The sequence below is a fragment of the Meriones unguiculatus genome, chromosome 16 (assembly GCF_030254825.1).
Source record: "Meriones unguiculatus strain TT.TT164.6M chromosome 16, Bangor_MerUng_6.1, whole genome shotgun sequence".
NCBI lineage: Eukaryota > Metazoa > Chordata > Mammalia > Rodentia > Muridae > Meriones > Meriones unguiculatus.
The window spans coordinates 35,995,690-36,007,728 of record NC_083363.1 but is presented as its reverse complement, the minus strand read 5'-3'; the positions used below and the strand labels follow the sequence as shown (position 1 = coordinate 36,007,728).

The 12,039-nt window shown below is 40.0% G+C and overlaps 1 protein-coding gene across 4 annotated transcripts in view; it reads left to right on the top strand.

Moving 5' to 3' along the window:
• Window positions 1-10,418, top strand: part of St6gal2 (ST6 beta-galactoside alpha-2,6-sialyltransferase 2) — an 85,717-nt gene extending 75,299 nt beyond the window's left edge. For all 4 annotated transcript variants that reach the window (XM_021656997.2, XM_021656999.2, XM_021656998.2 and 1 more), the window contains exon 6: window positions 5,727-10,418. In XM_021656997.2, coding sequence (XP_021512672.1) covers window positions 5,727-5,998 — 272 coding nt within the window. In that variant the 3' untranslated portion in view covers window positions 5,999-10,418. The remainder of the gene's footprint in view (window positions 1-5,726) is intronic.
• The last annotated feature ends 1,621 nt before the right edge of the window (window positions 10,419-12,039 follow it).

Sequence of the window (12,039 nt, the reverse complement as noted above, 5' to 3'; positions counted from 1 at the left end):
TACTTCCTAAAGTATACTAATTTTTTTTGTTCAAATGAATCACTCATAAAGAGTTATATAAAAAAAATTTGGCTGTATAAAAAAAGAGTTGAATTTTATGTAACAATTTTAAGTAGCTAGTCACATACCCATTTGATTAGCTTGGGAAAATCTATCGAAAACATTTACATGCTTGTCAGTCTTTCAAAGTTCAGTTCCAAGTTGAAGCAATAAGATTTCTGTGAGTGATAAAAGCAGCTGGACTTTCATAGTTGGTAAATAAGATTATTTAACAGAAACAGTCTTTAATAAATTTTTAAAAGTTAGTAGCTACGGAATTTTGTTGTACTTAACCAACCTAGGGAACTTGGGTTTTGTTTTTTTGTTTTGATTTTTTAAGCTTTTTTTTTTTTTTTTTACATTCGGGTAATCATCAGAAGAAATAGAAGAAATCAAAAATGAAATCTAAACAGTTGCAAAACCAGATATGAATTTCTTATGGCCGTCTGTTGGAAGGAAATGGTTATGAAATGATACTTGAATTTAATATCTATGTTACCTGCACACAAAAACTGAGCAGGGACGTGTGGCTGCCCATTCCCAGACCTGCTTGTGCGGCCGGCACTTGGCTGCAGCTTGGGTTTAGAGTGGGCTTCTACCCTCCCCTCCTAGAATGTGGATCACTGAGCGTGGGCCTGTGTTGGTCATGGGTAACACTTGCTTTCCCTTTGGAGAATTGAAATTTTGGAACATCTGAAGCAGAGCCCTGTGATGACCCACTCCTGATGAATCCCTGAATGCTAAGCATCAAAAATGTGTCCCTGGTTAGGATTCCAGGGGCGGTACTACCTTAGTCACCTCAGCTTGTAACAGAAATAACACAGTCTCTGTGCCCTAAGCATCAGAAAGTATCTCTGCCATAGTTCTGAAAGGCAGAAGTTCAAGAGCAGGGTTCTGGCTAGTTCATTTCTTGGAGAGGGCTCCCTTCTTTCTTTGTTTAGTATGCACATGACATATTGCATGTTAAAAGTCACTCATTAAAGACCAAACCTTTGTAATATGCTAAGCAAATTACTCTGTCACCACCAAAATGAGAGCGAGGATCTCAACAGGAATTTTAGGGAAATGCCTCCAGTCCTCAGCAGATGTCACACTCACTGCTGGAGAGAGGAGAGTATCCTATGTGACTTCCTAGAAAAAGGAAACCGGAGTTTGTGTCCAGCATTCCCTGAGTTTCTCTTTTGCTGATTTTACTTGTATTCTTTGCTGTGATGCAGTGAAACTGTGTGCCATACCCTGTGAGTTCCCGTTTGACTCATCAGCTATAGAGTTGTGTGAGATGCTCTGTCCCTGTAGCTTATTACAGTAAGTCAGAGGAAAAGAGATCCAAGTGCCGTTGCTCTGACACCGTGTGTAGATCTTTAAGTTGTCACAGCATTGCCCAAGAGGTTCTCCAGTGAAAAACCAAATATTTTTCTCAGCATAATATTGGAACACTTTCCCAACTCATCCTAAAAATGGGTTTAGTCCCATCTGTTCATGTAAGGATGCATTCCTTAGCTTGTTTCAAAGCATTTCTCTAAGGCTCTAATGATTTGCATGGTACCTACCCTTATAAATTTGGATATTAATTGAAGTTATCTCTAACAGCATTCAAAAGACTTTGTCCTTCAGTTCTTCCTGCCTCTCTACAGTCCCTAATCCCACATGCCCTGTCCCCATGCATATTCTCTGAGCCACGCAGAGCTGTCTTCCATCATTGATGTCTCACTAGTTTCATCTGCAAACTATAACAAAGAATATTCTTCAGGTTTTGTTTATTGCTGTGTACTACTACTTAGGGAGGTTATGTATAAATTTAAATACATTAGAATGATTTTTAGTATTTGTCTTAAGCAGAGCCTGGAATCTAAACTTATGAATTCACAATGGCTTTAGGAAAGTTAAAATACAAATTGTATATCTGCCAAATAGTTACTTGCAGTGATTTATAATTAAATTATTAAGGAATAATCTCTTTCTTTGGGACATTATGTCTCCCAGGCTTCCTTTCATGTGTAGGTGAACTATTAGTTATTTCTTTCTCTTTGAAGGTACTTCCACACCAGTTATGACATCCATACTTCAGCTGACTGCCACACACACTGTGGGCATACTGATTATTATTTGAATTTTAGCACACTCTGAGCTAGTTTCATAGTTCCAGGAAGCTACAAGTTCACATGAGAATGCAAAATGAGATGGGAAATCTCTGTCTGATAGACAGACTTCAAAAGGAATTGTGCAGGTAACTCAGGGCAGATCCCACACTGGCATAAGCTCCATCGAGCTTTAGTTTGGCCAGTTTTGAACAACTGACCAGCTTTTATGTCTCTGGGGTCTTGAACTTTTTAAGATACAAAGAAGTTATATAAGAAAATACTATAACTGTAAAGCTTACTATATTGAAAGCATATCTTTTTGCTTATGCTTGGAACAAAATATTTACTCTATGTTTAATAGAGATAGGAATTAAAATGTAGCAGCCAACTCACAAGAATGAAGTTTTCTCCAGAATACTCACTAGCAAAAGTAGGCTGTTTAATCTCTTCCTGACCAAAACAACAGCAGGACTGTCCACAGAGAGTATCTATAGTCATTCCTACTTGGCTGAAATAATTCAATTCTAGTCTAAATGCCAAAAAAAAAAATTGCCCCCCCCCCTTTTTTTAACCAGGAGAGCTCAGGGACCCTTCATGGCCATTTTTTTTTCAAGGATTTGTATCTTAGACCAGCTTAAGCCTTAAAGCATGATCCACAGACCGCTGTGACAGAAGTACCCAGCTGGACCCGTGTACATGTTTGACCATCACATGTGTGCTGCTCTTCCAAAGGACCCACCTCTGATTCCTAGCTCTCACATCTGAAAGCTCACAACCTCCTGTAACTCCAGCTCCAGGGATTTCAATGTCTCTAGCCTCTGCAAGCACCTGAAATCACATGTATAAACCTACACACACACACACACACACACACACACACACACACAAATTTTAAAAGGTCCGTAGAGTGTTGACTAGCTGATGGGCTATAAGGTGCTCTTATATGAAGCCACAACAAAATGTCCCTAATATCTGTAGAAGAGTTTACAGGATACCATTGCCACCAAAACACAGGAACTCAAGTCCTGGATATAAAACTGTATGTTATTTGCATGAAATCTGTACTTCTCCACGTATTTTTACCATGTCTAGATTTCTTATAACTGTTAATGTAATGGAAATGCTATATAAATGACCCTTATACTGTATCCTGTAGGGATGATAACAAAATAGGCCTGTATATGCTCAACACACACTTGATTTTTTTTCTGAATATTTCTAGTTAAATCCATAAATAAATTAACTAGAAATATTAAGAAAACTATTCTAAATATTCCATAAATATAGAACCCTAGAATATGGTGCGGATTGGGTGTTAATCACTGATGAACTAACATGCCAGCACGACATGTGCATGCTTGGTAACAGGCAGAAAGTAACTGATGCACAGGTAAAATCATAGCTATACTAGAAAATTCCACCATTCCAGCTCCATAGACTTGGAAGCTGGGAAGGATTCATTTGCAGTGAATTCATCTGCACCCATATAATTAAAAAAAACCAAGAATTTAGTTCTCTGTAGGTGGATAGCTTTCCTACCCCCATACCAATGTCTGCAGTAGTTCTTACTGTACCACTGTAGCACCTGACAGAAACAAGGGAGAAAGAATTTCCTCAGCCTCACCATTCCATCATAGTGGGAAAGGCATCATGAAGTAAGTCATGATGTTCATGGTGACAGATAGATGTGATGCTTAGTCTTCATGTGGCCATAGACTATGAAGCAGAGCAGGCACCCAACCAAGGACTGATTATAAAAAAAGACCTGTCCCTACTGACCTCCATCTACCAGGAAAACCCCACATCTTACAGATTCCATGGACTCCCCAAACAGCAACACATGCAGTGGAACAGGCATTCAAAGCATGATCCCAGAGGACACACTTCAGCCTCTAAGGAGATAATCCCTTATTGGTGACTTTACCCATGGAGAGCAAATCTTCCCAGAATCATTACTGCCACCAAAATGGAGAGACTAGTGTTGTATTTGTTGCATACTCTGATGGATAGGTGCCCTAAGGTCATGAAGTGGGTGCCAACACCTTATTCTTCATTGACCTTACTGACATCAGTTACTTGAGGATGGCCTAGGGCAGAGCTGCCACCTAGTTAATGTGTGTGCTGTGACCAAAGCGAGAGCTCTCATAAACATGGACAGTTAAGGAAACGAACTGACCAGTTTGCAGAGTTTTGACATAGCTCTTTACAGACTCTCTGAGTGAGGTACCACAATACCCTGCTGTGGTATAGCATTCTCAGCACAGAGTTTCAGGACAGTCCCTGGAGCAGCACCCCTTCTGTTCCCCTCTACACCTTGCATACAAGGAAACCATTTCAGCCTCAACTTCCAGATCCCTCTTGGCAAAAGGAGTTCCTTCACACCTCACCTCAGCAGCACTCACACAGAATTTCTTTGATTTGGGATTAGTTTTGTTTTCTGGTCCTGGGGTCAAACTCAGGCTTTCCCTATGCTAGGCAAACGCTCCATCCTTCTAGCCTTGGTTTTAGATTGCTGTGATTAATTTCTTTAAAATTTGATTAATTTCTTGGAAACTATGACAGTCCTCTGCAGAACAAGTTAGATGGAACAGAAGCAGCATGACTTTATGCTTTGTTCATACTACATAAGAATATCACTTTCAGATAATGTATTAAGTATACTTTTCAAGTTAACCAGACTTAGATTCACACTCTTAATTCCAGAATTTCATCAGCTGAGGCAGGAAGATCTCAGGTTAAAGGTCAACGTGGGCTACATATTGAGGCCCTGTCTCAAAACTTTGTGATGGTGGTACAGAAATTTTAAAAAAAGGTAAAAGAAAAAAGATGGAAAGAAAAAGAAAGAAAAGAAAAATGAGCTTGAATGGAGAGCAGTATCACTTAATGATTTTGTAGCTGTCCACTGGAAACATTTAAAATTGAAAACAGCTTCAATAATGAGAGCTTTCATGAGAATTATAACTTATTCATCATTGTTATAACCCAGACTGGATTTTCACTCACTACACTCCTGTACTGTATGAGTTTGTTTCAAAATCCTGGGCCCAAGGAATCCTCCTGCTCCAAAGTATTCACTGGCTATTAGTGAATTCCCTCACATATGACTACAAAACACAATTCTGTTAATATAAATCTTAAAATCTACACCTTGATGCCATTGTATAGGGCTGTTTCACTGTAAGATTAACCATCTGAAGTATGGTTTCTATTCAATTTGTAATAAACTTTCATAATCAGATTTTTATAACATTCGTTTCTTCAGAACGTAGCAGTGCATGGGAGATACATTTGTTGACTGTAGCATAAGAGAGTAAACTGGCCATTGTCCGTCACACTGGAGCAAGGTGCCCTTCCATCCAGTTTTGTCTTTGTATGTGTTTTCGGTCTGCAGTACAAACTGAACAAGTGAGTGGATGCTTGCAGTGTTCTCCATTTATATACTCACTCCCCCATCAGCCACTCTCCATACGGAAACTGCAACACTCCGGAAGTAAAGAATGTGTATCTCACTGCAGTCATCTACGTCACTCTGCACAGCTCCAGGAACTCTCCCCCTTTCCCCTTTGTTGGAGTTTCTCACTGTATTTTCGTTTCCTTCTTTGTCAGGGATCCTCATCATGATGTCCATGTGCAGAGAGGTGCATGTGTATGAGTACATCCCTTCTGTCCGGCAAACAGAGCTTTGCCACTACCACGAGCTGTACTACGATGCAGCCTGCACCCTGGGGGCATACCACCCACTGCTCTACGAAAAGCTCCTGGTGCAACGCCTGAACACAGGCTCTCAAGAAGATTTGCATCATAAGGGCAAGGTGGTCCTGCCAGGCTTCCAGGCCCTGCGGTGCCCAGTAATCAACCCCAACAATACACACTCATAAAATCGAACTCTTGGGAACTGATGTGCAATAAGGGACTGCTGTCGTCCTCAAAGTCACAAAAGAATACTTGAAGATAGATTTAGACAATGTGTCGTCTTTAACTGCAACTTAGTGGACGGGAGAATTCTTTCTAGTGCAAGCCATTTGGGTAACTACTACTGCCATGAATATAGAAATGGAACTTTAAAACCACACAAGAAATAAGCAAAAACAGGATACACAGAAAGAAACAGATGTGTAGCCATGAACATGATACCTCTAAACATGTTAACCTCTACAACAGGGACACTCTGTGGTACAGTTGGTTCCAACCACAGGTTTGAATGATACTACTGATGATACTGTTTCCATCTAGAAATATCCAAGTTGAGGTCCTACAGCTAGCATATTACTTGTACTTGCATTCTTCATTAAGAAGCCTGGGTTTTGTGGTGAATGTCTGAATTCTCACTCAGATGTGTTTAACATTAACATGATTTTCAACCACAGCTTTGCAGCTTTGCTTCCCAGCACTCTCTGGATGTTACAACTGAGAACCAGGGTACGCTACAGCTACAACTCATCCAAACCAAGTAATTCAAGAAGCCAAAACCAAACTTCTGCTGGCAGCAAGGAACAGCTCCTTTGTCTCCCTGACGCATCTTTCACCCAGCAGCAGCTGGCATACACAGGTGGCAGTACAGGTGGTCCTGCAGGGCTGTGGCTGTCAGGTTTCCCTGCCTTGTTCTTTCACTTCATGCTTCTGGCCTTCAAGAACACCCTGTAGCTCTCACATAGCCAGGGACATGTAGAACACTTACAGTATCCCTGCATTTCTGCATCCTTGTTCCTCCTAAACTACAAAGGATGGTTTTGAAGTACCCGTTCTGAGCTGCACAGGACACACCCCTTTCTGCCAATTCTATATGAAATTGCTGTAGGCTTTTCTCAAGGATTAGAAACAACCCTCATGTGCTCTGAGTGTTCCCCAGTTCTATTCATGAATATCTAGGAATCCACTCACATTTTACGTTAAGAATGCAATGGAGACACAGATTGGTTTTTGAACAAAGTGAATACATGTGTGACTGATGCACAGACAGGAGAAAGTGTTTTTCCCAGTGGATAGCTGTATTCAGATTTTAAAACTAGGCTTCTATCACTAATACATCCTTTTGTCTGGAGTTTTTGTTTGCTTGTTTTTTTATGAAAATAGTGGAAAAGAATCATGTTAGAATTCTGTAATTAAACAGGCAAGGCTGTTATTTCAATACCAATCCAAAGAAACTCTCAGTGGTATAGTTAAAACCTTGACAATAACATTTTAATTAAAGGCAAGCTCCACCCCTTGAAAAATGTGTGAGTATCAAGGTTTTGTGGGAGAAGAAATGTTTCATGTTGAGTTTGTTCCAGAACATTCTAAGGATTACTTCCTAAGGAAGACTGGTTTTCTGAGACTACTAGCTTCTGTTTGGTTATTATCCCCTGCAGAGTTGAAGCAGGACTGCAGATGTCCCCAGTGGCTTGCTACAGCAGTGAAGAGAGAGGGGTCAGGCTTTCAGTTTTTAAACATTTAAACAGTTTTTTTTTTTAATTTAAAAGTATAAATAAATGACAGCATCCGCTGACAGCCCATTCTCAGCTCCACAACTATCATCTTCTGTTCAGCCTGGTCCAACCATGTAATCTCAGGAAAGTTTGGCCTTGTCACCATATTGGCATGTCTAATCATCTCTGTAACTAGAGGATGCAGACTGATGGGTTACGCATATTTTCAACCTGTAGTCCTTGAAGCTTTCTAGATCTTCCAGGGTTGCCATTTTAAATGCTCACAACCATTAAGTTTCCTTTTATGGGCTTGAAGGGAATTCACTTATAGGCATACTTATTATCCTAGACAGTCCTCTTTGGGGGCATGAGAATTTAGTTAGAGAATAACTTATTAAGGTCAGTGTAAATATTCAAGTTCAAAAGCCCCACAAAACACTTCAAAGGTTGTTAAACAGCACTGTTGCCACACATGGACTTTTAAAGGGCTGCTCTCAGATTTACGGGGTTACAAGGAGACTGCAGAGCATAAAGGAAATTTAATTAACTTCAAATTCATTATGATTCTTGAGAGTCTGTTAAACATTCAGAAAATGTGGTGATCATATTAATATACTGTTGGCTAGTCACTCTTGTATTTAAAGTTTAAATAGCTTAGCCTCTTGCAAATGTCACAAACCAATGGCTAATGCAATGGTCACCTCTTGTGCTAGTTAAATGAATCCCAAGTGGCCGGATTTTGCCAGACATTTGCAAGTACTTCCACACCACATTTGGTAACCGTAAATGAACCTATGGAATAGCAACACTAACCACCCTCCCACCTCATTTATCACTGGCTCTGGCTCTTGCAGAACTATGTGACTTCTTCTGTGAAGGGACTCTGGTTAGAACCTCATGGTGCCGCCAGATGCCACCAGGTGCTGCTCGTCCCACCCTCAGGACTGACAGATGTCACATTTCTTCGTGTTGCAAGAAAATACCACTGTTTCCTCCTCCTCCTCCTCCTCCTCCTCCTCCTCCTCCTCCTCCTCCTCCTCCTCCTCCTCCTCCTCCTCCTCCTCCTTCTCCTCTTGTTCCTATAACAAAGACTGTAGAGTGGCCCAAGAATGACAATTTAGCCACTTACAGATTCTCTCTAACTGTGTCTTCAACTGCTCACAAGACGCAGGAGATAATGTATAATGAAGATGCCCCCACCACAGATGCACAGAGTAACAGGGCTTGGCCCCTGTGGCTCAGCCCACCACATCCTCACAGAGCTATTTCTTTGTCAGACTCTGGAAGGATAAGTGGGGATTAAATAAAAGTTGCATGCAAGCGTATAAGGTATGCTTTAGTGGGCAAGTTAGGGCCTAGAGTACATCTGAGTTCCCTTGTCTCTGTTGTCTACCTGGTCTCTGAGTTCAAGGTGCTTTGCTTCAGAAGTGGCACTTCACTTGTATCTTAACCTCTTGGACTCTCAGCCAGTCAACCTGGACTTTCTGAATAAAAGTAGTGCTGCAGTGGTTTCAGAAATGTTTGCAGAAGTGAATGTCAAAGGGCCTGGTTTACTCTGCCATGCTTATCTAGTGCATCTGCTGGAAAAGAGCGCAGCCTGTTGCCAGCTGACCATACTCATGTCTTTTGGATTAATTGGGCACTGTTTGATTGCATCAAATGAAATCAGTCTTCCATGAATTATGGTAGGATAAAAGGCTTTGGTGTGCATTCGTGACTTGATTAAGTTTTACAAGATTTTCTTAGAACACCTGTACGGTAGTCTCCATACCTGTTCCATCATGCTGTTCATTTCAGTTCGACTTTCCAATAGTCGAATGCTACCCATGGCTACATGACTGTTCAAGGCAGCTTATTAAACATGAATAGGAAGGTAAAACATGCCTGTATTTCAGCTCACTCGTTATATCTGGACAATTCCATTGTGAGATTTTTTTTTTCTGCACTTCTGTCATTTGAGCTTTGTTTAGATTCTTGGTGAATGAGCACCATTTCTCTAGCAGCTGAAGAAAATGAAATACAAGTTCTAGTTCTTGCTTTGTTAAATGAATGAAGCATTCAACAAGAAAAGAAACTCAGCATATTCTCTACAGGATTAGGGTAGTGACTTTAACAAATTAAAGCTGCTGATAGAGTTCCTATCCTTAGCATAAAAGTATACATGTAGATGGTTATATAATTGTATATATATGTATATATACTTATCTACATACATGGTTGGTTTTGTATTATCTTTTTCTTTCATCTTTATGATAAAAGATTTACAATAAATTTTATTTTAGTTATTAAAACACTAATAATATTTTAAGAGAAGGAAACAAATATTTTATTTGTCCTTCTGCTAAAAATGAAACCAGTGTTCTGCTCTCAGCATGCATGCTCATACTCTACATATCTTGGCCACATTAAAAAAACAATGACCCAAACATTGAAAGCCACCATTGTCAGAACCATTACCCTAGTGTAGTACTCAGTCAGAAGCCTGGTAGAGCTCTGAGTTTTGAAGAGTTTGTTGATTGCCCATGGCTTTTACAAGATTAAGGGAAGAAACATTTGTTGATTCTCTGGAAAATAGACTTCAATAAAATAAGTGCAACAGTAGCATTAAAACCTAAGTTTACAGTGCACACCATGTTTTGCTCTAGATAAATACTTGTGGAATCTTTGTACTGGAGACCAGTGAACTTTTTTAAAGGCTTTGGGAATTTTTTGGTATAATTTTTAAAACAAAATGTGTTCTCTCTAAACTAATTAATGGCTTGAGGTTTTCCAAGAAGCGCATTTTAAAAGTATTTATACACATTTTAACATGTGGGTATTTTCTATCTTGGTTTTGTATATTTTTATGTGTACACAGTGTACAGAATTGTAAATAAAATGTGTTTTCATTTGTCTAAAAGTGTCTCTGTTTTAATCTGAAATGTTGCACATACAAATGATTGAGCAGCCTTGCAGTCCTTCCGGAGACAATTAAGGTACTGAGGCACACTAGGCCTGGAAGGAGAGGAAAAACATCAGCTACCACAGGCCTCCAGAGAGTACCCAAGGATCTAGGTTGGCCAGAAATCAGCTCACATTTGGATCATATTTCCTTTCTGGTTGATTGTCACATGCAGAAAAATGGCAGGGGTGAAAAACAAGTAGAAACCAGGTGTTTTAGGCTAATATATCTTGACATTGCCTTTAGAACCAAATGTTTGTTATTCTTTTATTATTAGTTTTACTTATCAGGTTTAAAGTCACACCTATAGTAATGTATCACATAAGCTCTGGTCTTCACACCTACTATGGAAAGGGGAAAAGTCCACTTATTAGGTCCTGAAAAGTCATTCTGGGTCATTTGTAATTTTCTGACTATAATGTGAAGGAATCCCCAAATCAGAGCAGGTGTCAAGGTTTTTTGAAAGCAAATGTGGACAGTTGAGAACTTGAGAAGCAAAGTTCACTTGGGACAGTTGTGATGTCTTGGAGAAGACCCCTCTTTTTGCACCATTGGTCATGGCTTCCTTCAAAACATGCTTTCTTTCCAGATAGTTAAGAGTGGCCTTCTATACTGGGACGCGTAGGACTGGGAAAGGTTGCTGCTACATGCCCAGGCTCCTGCTCTAATCCTTGATAGTTTCACTGCCTCTACTAACTCTACATAATGACATGTCAGTCAACTGAAAGAGCAGGTATTCAACTCTATATACCCTACAGCCACTGTATTAGTGGGCTGTACTTTCTAGGTTTGTTTAAGTACATACTGGTGTTCAGATAACTGGTGTTCAGTTTGTTTAAGTACATACTGGTGTTCAGACAGGAAACTGCCCAATGATGTGTTTCTAAGAACATATCCCTATCATTAAGCAAATACACTTTGTATATTGGGATAAGTTGTCCTTTAAATTTTATGGATAATCAGACTTTCCAGCCCCCTGAATCCCCCAGAGATCTGTCACAGAACTCAACTACATGTACCCAGCAAGTACACATCTTACTCTGTTGTAGGAAGCTGGCCTGTCATTGCCCATAGCCCAATGAAAAATAACTCCATGGGTAGATGACAGAAGGCAACCACTGAATGACATGCTATAGCTCTTTCCCTCTATTCAAACTGAATGTTCTCTTCCGTACTCAGGAAATAAGTCAAACTAACTTGAAGGTTGAGGTTCCAGCTTAGACACTTTTTCAAATCAGAAATGTCAAGATATGGCAGGAATCAATGATACTGGAAAAGACAGTGCCTTCTGTCCTCAGTGACTTTATTATTATCCTGAGGGTAAAGGGAAATATAATAACCAAGGAATTAAAATAACCCATTCTACAGTTTCATGTTAAAAAGATGCTTATGAAGAGATTAATTCCTGAAAGGGAGAACCGTGGGCCTCTGGAAGAACCTGAAGATAGAGATTTTCCTGATGGAGTCCACAGCACACCTAAGCTCAGTCCAGGGAGAGCCAGTGGTAACTGAAGAGGCAGTCGATTAGTTAGTTGAGAACTACTACCAAGCAGAACTGTCACTGATGAAGATC